The 12,493-nt window shown below is 44.6% G+C and overlaps 1 protein-coding gene across 1 annotated transcript in view; it reads left to right on the forward strand.

Annotated features, from left to right (window-relative positions):
* The window catches only part of WNT2 (Wnt family member 2), a 51,786-nt gene that overhangs the window by 19,147 nt on the left and 20,146 nt on the right, over positions 1-12,493 (forward strand). The window contains exon 4 of the mRNA XM_056118559.1: positions 7,882-8,146. Within this exon, the coding sequence (XP_055974534.1) occupies positions 7,882-8,146 (265 nt within the window). The remainder of the gene's footprint in view (positions 1-7,881; positions 8,147-12,493) is intronic.

A 12,493-nucleotide genomic window follows, 5' to 3' on the forward strand; every position in this document is an offset into this window, starting at 1 on the left:
TGCTGTGCAGGTGGTATACTCTTGGTAGCTTGCTGGGCACTCTGAGAGGGACGGAAGCATCGAATCTGGGTTGGCTCATGCAAGGCAAATGCTCTACCCGCTGTGCTATTGTTCCAGCTCCCCTCTACCAAGTGAAATCAAGTAAAATTACTCTCAAAAGAACAAGCAATAATTTGAGGGTGAGAAGAGAAATTTTTAAGTCTTATTGATCATAAAGATGCAAAATGATTTTCACATCCGTAAATAAGAATGGATGCTTTGGAAAAATGACAACCACAGATCAGAACTGAATTTGGAAGAGAAAACTAAAGAACTCTCACAGGAAGTATACACCACAGAAATTTCCTAGGAAGTATACAACCAAAAAATAGTCAGTGATTGACACAAGAGAACTTCAAGAGCTCCCTGTCTCCCACGTGACCTTGAGACAAATTGGAAAGTGAACAAAGAAGGTGAATCGGCAAAGTACAAATGTCTGCTGTGCTGTGGGGAAAAGCTGCACTGGAAGATGGTCCCCAGCACTCCGCCCTAACGGACAGTCTTACTCACACTGTAGAAGATCCCCTGCAGGATAGCCCCTTGCTGGCAGAGCTGACTCTCACTCATATTCTCCGCAGGCAGACAGATGTCCAGCGAAAAGAAACAGGCCCTCAAATCTTGCTTCTCTCTCTAAACTCACCAGTTGGACAAATCCCTACTCCCCCTCTGGGGACAAATGAGTAAGGGGGTGGAGAAAAATCAGGAGTGTTACACTAATGGAATTTTGTCCTTAAGAAGCCAGGAAGAAAGTATTTAATATATAAGCAAGAAAGTATGAGACATAGAGAATTGATTCAAAAGGTTCAGTAACTGATTAGACACCAAAAAATAAAAAGTGGAAGGGAAGAAAATATTATGGGACTAAATATTTAAGGATGTGAATTTTTTATTTAAGTACTCACTGAGTGCTGAGAAGTATTTTTTAATGAGTTTTAAAATCCTATAATTATTTCTGAATGCCAAAAAAATTTCTGGAAGCTGAATAAGAACAGTCAGACATCAGACTTTCCATCTGCCACACTAACAGTCAAAGCTTGTGGAGCAATACCTACAGTTGAGGAAAAAGTATTTTGACCCCCAAATTTTATACCCAACCAAACTATTCATCACGTGTGAAGGTTGGCTTAAGATATGTTAAACACACAAGAATTCAGAAATGCATCTTCTGCTCACCTTGAAGGAGTTACCCAAGAAGAGGTCCTGGAAAAAAAATGGGGAATGAATTAAAAAAAAAACATGGCACCTAGCAGAGTGACCAGTCTATAAAGGCATGAGGCCGGAGTGGTGTGGAGAGTCCAAGTTGGAGTAAGAAGTTAAAGTGCCCACAGAAATGATAGGTCATGGGGTAGGTGAGAGTGGAAAACATTCAATTTCAGTGAACATGGTTGTGTGCAAGTGAAAATGAAAAAACAGCAAATTGCATTCTAGGAACATTCTGCTTGGCACAGATAAGGGATCAGAGCCTATGAAATGAAGCCTGAGCACAGTCTTTGGTGGGATGGTTAGCTGTCACATCAACATTGTTTTCTAGTTTTAGACTTAATGACTCGGCTGATGTGGGTGACATAACTCTTGTAACAGAACTTTAATGCTATTGCCTTTAATAGCTGTGAAAGGATGGATCTTCTGGCGGGAGACTGGGATGTAGAAGAAGAGGGAGGAGGGACTGCAGATATTCTCATCTTACCAGAAAGTGACCCCAATGGCTTTTGAAGTAGTGTATGTCACTCTCTTAAGAACAGAGATCTTCAGAGACACTACAAAGATAATCACAGTCCTAGTAAAGCCATGCAGGAAGTCAGGGAAGCAAGACTGAGTTCTCACCTTCCATAATAAGACGCCTGTTTGAATCAAAGGTGGGTCTCCATTTCTTAAAAAGCTAGTGGGTCAGTAGGTACAGAACTCATGGTATAAGCATATGGGTACCCACCGGAAGAACTGAGGACAGAATTCATTGACAGTGACCACCTCCAGGTCTGTGCTGTTCAGACTGGTAGGAGAGGCAGGAGAAAGAATGAAAGTGAACAGTGTTGTTACAGCTTACATGTTACAGTTACAGTTGTTACATGTCCCCCATGATCTTTCCTGCCCTGCCTAATTGTTTTGAAATCATGTGCAAGAGTAGCACAAATGGTTGCTGGTGGAAAATTTTTCTGGAAGGCTCTGATGTTTGGAGACATAGGGCAGGACACCAGGACTGATTCAAGAATCAGATATTCTTGCTCCTAACATGTGCTTCAACTTCAGACCAGGGGAGTTTCTCACCATTTCTAATCAGCTCTGACCCAAGGACTAGGCTGTGGTTCTTGGGTTTTTCCCCCTTAGCTGCATTCCTGAGTTTGGGTGAGGTTCTTTTAAATTTTTTTCTTTTATCATTTTAAATTTTTTTTAGGTTTGAGGCCACACCCAGAAATGCTCAGGGGCTACACCCAGCTCTGTCTCCTTTTGGTGTGGGGGAGCTCCTTGCAGTGTTCAGGAGACCACACATCAGGGGATCAAACCAGGCCTCCAGCATACAAAACATGTATTCTAGCCTGTTGGACTCTCTCTCTTCTGAATTCTGTGCATCAGGAAAACTGAGTACCTTGTGCAGAGCAGTGAAAGAAAGGACCTTGGGATAATAGTGGAGGTGTGGCACTCAGGAAGTGGGCATGGGAAAGCAGTATAAGTATAAAATAGTAGTATTATTTCCATTGTAAATGTTTAAAATAAAGGTAACAAAAATTAAAATTAGTTAGTAAAAAATTTTAAAAAGCACCTGAGATACAGGTGCCATCAAGGCCAGCCTTTACCCCTTCTCTAGGTTCTGATTTATTTAGTCTGGGCAGAAACTGGCAGCTACATTCTGGAAAGACTGCCAGGCGACCAGAACATTCCCAGAATGAGAACATCTGCTGTCCTCTCCAGGGCCTGGGGACAGTCATCAGATCTCTGTTATTTTTCTGTACAAACTCCTTTTGTGCTTTATCCCAGACCATACAACCTCCCTCCCCAATTCCAGACTGCAGCCAGACTCTTGCCCTTTCTCCTCTGTATCTGCACATATGAATGCACATAGGAAGGTCTCAAGAGTGGATCATAATTTAGATGTTTTGCACTTTGCTTTCACCACTTGACTTCCTTTTATGTCTGCATAACTGATCTACCTCATTGTTCCAAGACCACATAAGATTCCATTGTTAGCATAACTTACTTAACCGTTTTCCTATTGAGGTCATTTGGTTTCTTTTTCTAACATTTTACTGTTGCAAAGCATGCTGCAGTGAGTATGGACATGGGTGTGTATCCTTTAAACCTGGTGCACATACTTCCAGCGTGTAATCACCAAGGTCAAAAGATAGATACATTAAAATTGTTGACAGGTATTACAAAAATGTGCTCCATTAAGTGGTTTATCACTGCTTTTCCACAATTTGTTAGACCATCTGGCCCCCATGATCCTTCTCATATCAAATATTCTCCTTTTTTACTATTCTCAAAACTCATTATTTTCCATTGTTTCAGTTTGTATCTATCTGTCTGTGATTACTAGTAAAGTCTGACATCTGCTTGTCTTTCTGTTAGTAATATTTATTTTTTTATGTGAATGACCTGTTTTGTAGATTTTTGATGACAGTGTGGAAGATGCAATGTAATGCCCCTCCCTGATTTCTGTTTGTTTATTTCCCAGTGTAATAGGTCTGTGATGTCCAGTAATTCTAGATTTATTCAAAAGAGCTGAGGTAATCAATATGCATAGTTCAAAAGGCAAAAGTAGTACAATGACGTTCCATGATATTCTGTGTTTAGTGTTTTTAGAATATTTCATGTCCTAAGAATATTTTTGGAACACATTAGAACAATGTATGATTCACATTTAACTTCTGGTTCTGCTTCTGGCTAACTGGGTGACTCTGGACTTTGTTTTTTTTTGCATCAAGTCTGGGATTTTGTTACTGTAGAATAGGATAATGACAGTTTGCCTAGTTGTGCTAATGAGATAAGGTGTCTGTAAATAGCCTTACCCAGAGCCATGGCACATAGCACAGTACTTTATAAATACCTGCTACTGCCATATTATTATAATATTGGAATTCTTCTAAACCAGGAATCCCCATGTCTCTCATCCCCTCAACTACTGTTTATAAAAGGAAGGGAGCCTACCCTGAGAGTAGGATGAGCTGCTATTAGTAGGATGAGGCCTACAAAAGAGCACTGACTGAGTTCCAGAGAAGGTGTCACACTTTCCCCCAAAGTTCACCATCAGAGTCTGATTAATCCACCCTCTCTCAAGAACTGACCATGGTACTGATGGAAATTCTTCCAGTTACAAGCAACAGACTTAGTGAGGAGGAGACTAAGTCATGAGGAAACTTCATTATCTTGGACCCCAAACAGCCAGGAGGTGGGACTGGTGGCTGTATTCAGGCAATTCTACAACATCTCCAGAACCCAGTTCATCCCATCTTTCAAGGCTGCAGCTTAGGCTTGCTGTGCTCTGACAACCTCAGGCCCCACTGAAAACTGCATCCAGGGGCAGACAAAAGTAGTTCTCCTCACGTGTCCCTTTTCATGAGTGAAGAAATGTTTCTTGCCAGTCCCTTGGCAGCTTACATTTAACAGTATATTGAATCAGCACTTACCCTCTGCCAAAAAATTCAGTGGTTAGACAATGAAATGACACTGATTTGGGCTGTCATGGGAAAGAGAAAAGCTGGGCCATTCTGAAGTACATGCCCTCTAGCAGCTGACGAGCAGATCAACCATTAGGAGGAAAGATGGAACTGGCCCTTGCCTTTCAACAGTGAAGGATGATCACGTGTATTTGTTAGGGAACATAAGGAACAAGTTTTGTTTGTGTGTTTGGGGGCTTCTCTATTGGTGCTTGAGGTTACTCCTGGGTTAGTGCTTGAGTAAGTGCCTGGCAGTGCTCATGGGCCATGTGCTGCCCGGAGGAACGAGAATCCAGTGTTCAAAGCATGTGCTTACCCTTTTGAGTTCTCTCCCTGGCTCCAGCAAGGGCATTTTAGAGTTCAATTTGAAATTAACATGCAGATCTTTTAATTCTATAAAATAGCGACTTGGAAGTTTTTAACCTGGAAACTTTCACTCAAAAGAAAGAACAGAGATGGCTCCTGTTACTTTTGAAGCTAAGAATCTTCTGAGTAAATAACCGGGTTCTGGTTGGGTTTTTTTTTCTTTTTTGCTATCAATTTGGTTGCCACATACAGAAGTGCTCAGGGCTCACTCCTAGCAGTGCCTGGGTGAGCATATGTGGTGCCAGGGATTGAACTAAGGTCTGTCACATGCAAGGCAAGTGCTCTGACCCGTGTACTATCTCCCCAGATCTGATAGTCTAGTTTTTAAAGGAATGGGATTTGCAGAATGAGCATCCAGAATTACAGCTCAAGCATTGGGCATGAGTGAGATTCGCAAGGCCATATTGCTGTCTTCGAGGGAAAGACAGCAGGGTCCCACTTGGCTGAGTTGGGGAGACACAGAGGCCTCTGACAGAGCCCTGGACCCAAGGTCTGATGTGCCTCATACATAAAAACATTTCTATGTGCCTCACACATAAAATTGAGGAGTTGATGGGTGCATGGGAAGCATGGTCCAGGAAAGGAGTTCACCAGGATATCTTTTCAAGTTGCCCAGATTCCTTGGAGAACTGTCTTGTGGTGCTCTCTCGCCTTGCCCGGCAAAACTTGCTCAAACTCCAGAGGAGAGATTTCCAATCAAACAGAACCGGTTCCCTAAGCAGGGCAAAGGTTCATACTGAAAAGGGGATCCCTGAGAGTGGGTAATCAACCATAAAGGCATCAGGTCTTGACTCCTTCAGCTCTAAGATGCTTTCTTGGTGGGGTGGGGGGTGGGAAAGCTCCCAAGTGGTGCTCAGGAGGCTTCAGAGCTCCTCCCAGAGGTTCTCAGCTAACTGGGCTTATGTTCAGTGCAGTGAGAATGTGGTGCTGTTCAGCTCCTATGGTGCCAGGGATTACCCAGGCTATCCCTGCAGTGCTGGGAGACTCCAGGGCCTCAGCTAGAAGTGCTATGAGTGTCCAGGTTGTCCTGGAAATCCAACCAGGGTCTCCGATGAAAGACACGTGCCTTATATATCTGGACTCTCCTTGGTGCCTAGGTGCTTTTGACTCATTTCCAGGAAAGTAAATAAATGGGGACCGACTTTCTAGAATTAGTAATCTCTCTTCCCGCTTGAGTCTTCCATAGCACTGGTCAGAAATTAAGAAGGAGAGGCAAAAGCTGGTCTAACTAAGCACCAGGGTGGCGTGCCTGAGGCCAGACCATAGGGACAGGCAGCCTGGAATACTTTGCCCGTGTGTGTTTGGGACAGGTGGGGAATGGGGTTATGGGTGCTGTAGGGAGCTTCAATTGGGTGTTGGGGGGAAGCCACACCCTCACTCTCCATTATCTCAGGCCGTTTCTATGAGAATCTCAAGGAGTGGGCAGAGCAGGGTTAAAACGGCCACCTCTCAGAGACAGAACTGACTCCAGGAGTCTCTCTGGAAACTGCAGCCTTGGGTCTCCAAAACCCACAGGCTGTACCTTTCCATGTGTCTTATTGCTTTGGGTGCTTGATGGGGCAGTACCAAATCTTCACTCGGAATCTCCCTTCAAAGCTTGTTTACTGTTATAATTTGGAGAACCAGTTAGCAAGCAGTTATCGCTAACTGTTGCAAGAAGGAAGATGAGAGTTAATGTTAGTGAATCACAAGGAATAAAGAAGTTTTTCTCAGAAAACATGCTTTTAGGACTCCACCAACTTGCACATCCGATGGCTTTAAAAGACTGTGGAGTCGGGGTTTGCTTTTGGTTATTCCACATGCTGAGGAGTTTGGAGAAGCTCTTACTTGCCTACTCCTTAGTTTTTGAATCTGTAAAATGGGAAGAGTGACTCAGAACAGTTGTCAGGGCTGTATCAGTAACTCTTCTCCACAGAATTACAGCCCACAGGAGAGGGGTCTTAGGGTAAGGAGCCTCTTTACATGGACTTGCCCCACTGTCCTTTGCTTCACTCTGCAAAAGAACATAAACTTTATCTGTCATCTAAACTGAATTACTGATTCAGCTCAGCCAGAGCAGAGCGAAAATCTCCCAAACTCAGTGTTATCCTCAGGGTCACAAACAGATGTCCCCAGGCTCTGTCCTTTACAGCTGTATAACTTTGGGCAAGGGCTTCAACCTCATTGACTGCAGCTCCTCTGTCAGCTGCAATATAAATATGAGAGTACAGGATTGTTGGGGAGATGAAGGTCATGTAGACTGTGTGTAGAAAACAACGTTAGCACAATGGATGGCATAAGGCAAGCATGTCCTACATGATAGCAATCATTATTGTTGGCTCATTGACAGATGCCAGCTTGGCTTATTTTTAATAGACTAAAATTCTTAATATTGAGGAAATATTCTCAATGATTCCCTCACTCTTCAACCTGACCCTATGCCCTATAAACTATGCAAATTAGTCAAAATTTTGTAATAAAGAGGATCAAAAGAGGTGTGCAGGGGCTGGAGAGATAGTGCTTACCTTCCATGCACCTAACACAGGTTCAATTCCCAGCATCCAATATGGTCCCCCTGAGCATAGGCAGGAGTACCTCCTGAGTGCAGAGCTAGGAGTATCCCATGAGCATCGCAGAGAATGACCCAAAAACTAGGAGGGAAAAAGGAAAGGGTTGCAGTCAGGATCTACCTCTCCCCTCTCCCCATGAGGGAAGGCTGATCTGACCCTCAAGTGACTTCCAAACCATCCCAGTGCTCAGTCCCAGCCACTAGCTAATTAACTGCTCAGAGACAATCGGAGACTCTTAAACGAGCCTCCATTGAATGTGTCTTCCTTCCTCACAGGCTGTGAAGCGCTTTTTGAAGCAGGAGTGCAAGTGCCATGGTGTGAGCGGCTCCTGCACTTTGAGGACGTGCTGGCTGGCCATGGCCGACTTCAGAAAAACAGGCGATTATCTCTGGAGGAAGTACAACGGGGCCATCCAGGTCGTCATGGACCAGGATGGCACCGGCTTCACTGTGGCTAACAAGCGCTTTAAGAAGCCCACGAAAAATGACCTTGTGTACTTTGAGAATTCTCCTGACTACTGTATCCGGGACCGAGATGCAGGTAAGTCCAGAACATGCAGAGCTTGGCAGCCCACCCTTTCAGCGCTGAAAGCTTTAGAATTTAAATCATCTGTGTGTCACCCACCCGACCCCACCCTACTCTTCAGCCTATTAGTTTTACCTGCTGCTTTTCCATTCAAAATTCACATTCTTGAATTCCATCTTAAGAGGACACAAGAGGGCTTTCATAGGCAACAGGATAAGTGAGTTGATAATGTCTAGATTCTGGAGGAAAAAAATGGTATCCCAGCAAGAATCATGTGGTGTAAAAGTCAAACTCTGCATATTAGAAATTCTTTTTTTGTTTTTTTGGAGGGTGGAGATGGGGAGCACACCCAGTGATGCTTGGAAGTTACTCCTAGCTCTGCACTCAGGAATTACTCCTGACAGAGCTTGGAGAACCATATAGGATGTCAGGAATTGAACTTGGGTGAGATAAGCACCCTATCTGCTGTGCTATATCTGTAGCCCCTTATCAGAATGATCTTTTCTTGGCTTGGGTTTTTTATTTGTTTGTTAGTTTGTTTTGGTATGGGGGTGTGGGAGCTATACCTAGTGGTGCTCAGAGTCTATTCCTGGCTCTGTGCCCAGGTATGACCCCTGACATGCTCAAGGGACCATATGTGTTCATGGGAGTCACGCCTGGATTGCACAGGTGTCTTAATATTTGTGCTATATCTCTGGCTGCAAAAAAAAGTTTTATGCTGGGGCAAAACACCAGTAGATTAAACATACAGTCGGATGACCAGCCCAGCATCTTTCCTGTGCGCTGAGGCTGAGAGGATAACTTTGCTTTGTACCTTCACTCATCACACACCTGACCTACGTGGCTATAGAAGTGGGTCTCAGGGCTTTAAAGTTAACCTGTTCTGAAACCTACTTTCTTGCTCTTTGCGGGTATGCACAGAAATTACCAAATGCTAGAAAGCCAGGACTCATCCTCCCTGGGGTGGCTCCAAAGGCACCAGGGGAGGGCTGTTGTCAGAAGCACTTCATTTATCAAGGCCACTTCCTGCCCTTTGCAGCTTGCACCTTCTCCCTCTTGAAGTCCCTCACGCAGCAGCTTGCACTCAGCTGCCCCTGCCTGCCTGCAGGGAACAAGCACTCTTCTTCATCTCTGGGGCTCCCTGATCAGCAGGCCACTCCAAGTATCAGACGGTCTTTGCAAAGACTCAGGGACAAAACAGGAATGAGTTTGTCAGAGGGGATAGGGAGTCTACAGTCTATTGAGGCACAAGCCAGATTCCCAGACCTCCTATCAAGTAAAGGAATTTATTATCAGGAATAAGCATCTTAGACTTTACGTTTGAAGCTTGTTTTATTATTATTATTATTATTACTACTACTACCAAATAATTGTAAAGACAACCATCAAACAGAGAAACTGGCAGCCAGCCCTTAACCTCAGGTCGGCCAAGCGGCACAGTTACCAGGGAAAGTCACAAGAAGTCCAAGGCTTTTTCTTTGTCCCCGCTTCCCGGTTTGATGAGCTAGTTTTCCGCAGCAGGGGGGCAGGTTCATACATGCAGCTGATGGATTAATAGCTACTGAGTGAAAGGGCCAGATTCTGTGCCCTACTACATTCCTGACATGCTTTGGGACCTCTAACAAGTCATCCTACCTGTCAGGCCAAAGTTTCAGCCAAATCACCATGAAACTTGTGCTTGGAGACAGGATCGGCGCAGAGGTGCAGCTGCACCTCTGCTGTTAGCCAGTCGTTCAGCCCAAGCCTCCTCAGTGACCCAGACATGGGGATAAATGATATCAGGATCAGTTTTAACAACTCTGTCTGGACTTCTGGTACCCAGTACTGGACTAAGATTATCACACACATGGTCTTAGTTCATCCCGAGAGCCGCCCTATGACATCAATGCCTTAAAAGTGGTTATTGAGAAAAAAATAAGAAAAGGGTGGCTCCTGGTTGATCCACACCAACTATATTTGTATCTTCTTCTCTGAAGTAAGATAAGCAGCCCTAGCTGTCATCATCCAACTTGCATAGCTGAGCAAAGGAATGGCAGGCTCAACATCTCACTGGTGTTGGGTGTGTGGAGGAGGTAGATAACTGACCCTGTGGCCAGTACTTTTGACCCTTCACTTGCCTTTCCTTAGCTTGAGGGCATATGTAGAAAAAAGATCTTGTGAGACCTAATTTCAAAAGTTCCAAGATCCGCTTCCCCTAGACATCTTTCCTAATTTTTCAATTTGAAGTATTTTGCAGAAGTGAGGCAAATAGTTAAGGTCAAGGAACACTTAACTGCCTCATGGATATTCCAAGAAATAACGTTGTTCCCACCTTCCTTCCTTTGTTGTTCCCTTCTTGTCCCGACCAAGGAGATTCTGAATATTATTCCTGATGCCTTCATGGAAATCTCACTTCCTCTTGCCCATTTGGCTAGTTTTCCTTCTCCCTGTTGTGGAATACAATTCTGTTTGGTTTTGTTGTTTGTTTTATGTGTTTGTTTGGTTGATTTGGGGGTCACACCTGGTTGTGTTCAGGGCTTACTCCTGACTCTGCTCAGGGATTACTCCTGGTGGGCTCAGAGTACCATATGGGTGTTGGGATTGAAGCCAAGTGCTATACCTGCTGCACCATCTCTCCAGTCCCATTCTGTTTCTTGATCCTAAAACATCAGACACTCTGGCAGTTAGATGCATTGTTCGGATGTAACTGACTTCCTCTCAGTGCATCCCCCGGGAAACCCCTAGAGTGGGCATGTCACTTATGCCCTTTTTTTGAGGGGGGGGTCACACCCGGCGATGTACAGGGGTTACTCCTGGCTCTGTACTCAGGAATTACTCCTGACGGTGCTCGGGGGACCATATGGGATACCGGGAATCGAACCCGGGTCAGCTGTGTGCAAGGCAAATGCCATACCCATTGTGCTATTGCTCCAGCCTCTACTTTTGCCTTTGATGGGAGAAAGGGCTGAAGCTCAGACAGAGCATGGAGTCTGTCCAAGGATTCTTGGTTGCTAAGAGACAAGCAGGGACTTGAATCTGAAGCCCCTTTGCCCCAACTGCATCAGCCATGAAGCCCAAAATCTTTAGCTGCAGGCATTATAAGGGAAGCTACATCATTTATTCACTATTTGTTTTTATTCTATTTTAAGTTCAGTTAGGCTTATTTGTCTTTTTTTTTTCTTTTTGGGTCACATCTGGCAATGCACAGGGGTTACTCCTGGCTTTGCTCTCTGGAATTACTCCTGGCAGTGCTCGACGGACCATATAGGATGCTGGGAATCGAACCTGGGTTGGCTGTGTGCAAGGCAAATGCCCTATCCACTGTACTGTTATACTATTGCACTAGTCCCTAGGCTTATTTTCCTTAAGAAAATGTAAATTTGATTCAAAGACAAACTTATCCTCATTCTCTCTCTCTCTCTCTCTCTCTCTCTCTCTCTCTCTCTCTCTCTCTCTCTCTCTCTCTCTCCCCTCCCCCTCCCAGGGGTGGAAGTGTAGGGCCTGGGAATCATGCCAAGTTAAGAACTCAGGCCTGACTCTGCAGTGCTGGTGCTAGGCACTGCTGTCCTCATCATTTTCTGTTAGAGACTTCTGTAGCATGTAGTATGTACTCTAACATGTCTGTCAAAATATAGAGCTGTGTGTGCATTATCAGGTTAGTAGCTCCTAATGTTTGTTCACAGAGACAGGAAGAGATGACAGAATCTGAGCCTGTGAAAGGGGAAGCTTCTTGCATTAACTTACTTGCACCCTGCTCTGAGTCCTGTTCTCTCATCCTTGACAAAGGTGGCAGCTCCGTGCTGACACCCTTTCCCCATATGCATGTTGTTAGTGTCCTACATGCAGTTCCACAGGAGCCCGTCATGAAGGGACTCTTCCTAGGCATTATGCTCCTGGGAAGCTCCTGTTTGCTGCTTAGTAGAATGCTTGAATGAGTGTGCTGACTGTCACGTGGATTTCAACATAAAAATAAGTCAGAAGTCTGCAGTCCAGTTTAATCCAAATAATGGTTTTTTCCCCCCCTTTTCTTTGATTAAAACTGACACTAATTTTTCCTGTTCTGCTTTGTTGTCGCCACTCACTCCACCCCCTTCCTGTCCCTTTATTGCTTCTGTCACCATGACGGGGCTGGCGCACTGGTTGGAAGAATTCAGTGGGGATCACACACGCTCTATTATGGGTGGGGATCCTGGGAGGTAGTGCAGGGATCACGTTCAGCCTTCAGGGGCAGTGCCCAGGTTAGAACTACAGGCCTCAGGCCTCCACCAGCATTGCCATTCCTGGAGCCCCTGTCAATGGCTTTTTTTTTTCAATGTTATGTAAAAGAATTATGGGACATTTTCAACTTGCCCACACTAACAAAGCAATGATCTGAACATTGTC

Source organism: Sorex fumeus, unplaced genomic scaffold (genome assembly GCF_029834395.1).
Source record: "Sorex fumeus unplaced genomic scaffold, SorFum_2.1 ptg000037l, whole genome shotgun sequence".
Taxonomy (NCBI): Eukaryota; Metazoa; Chordata; class Mammalia; order Eulipotyphla; family Soricidae; genus Sorex; species Sorex fumeus.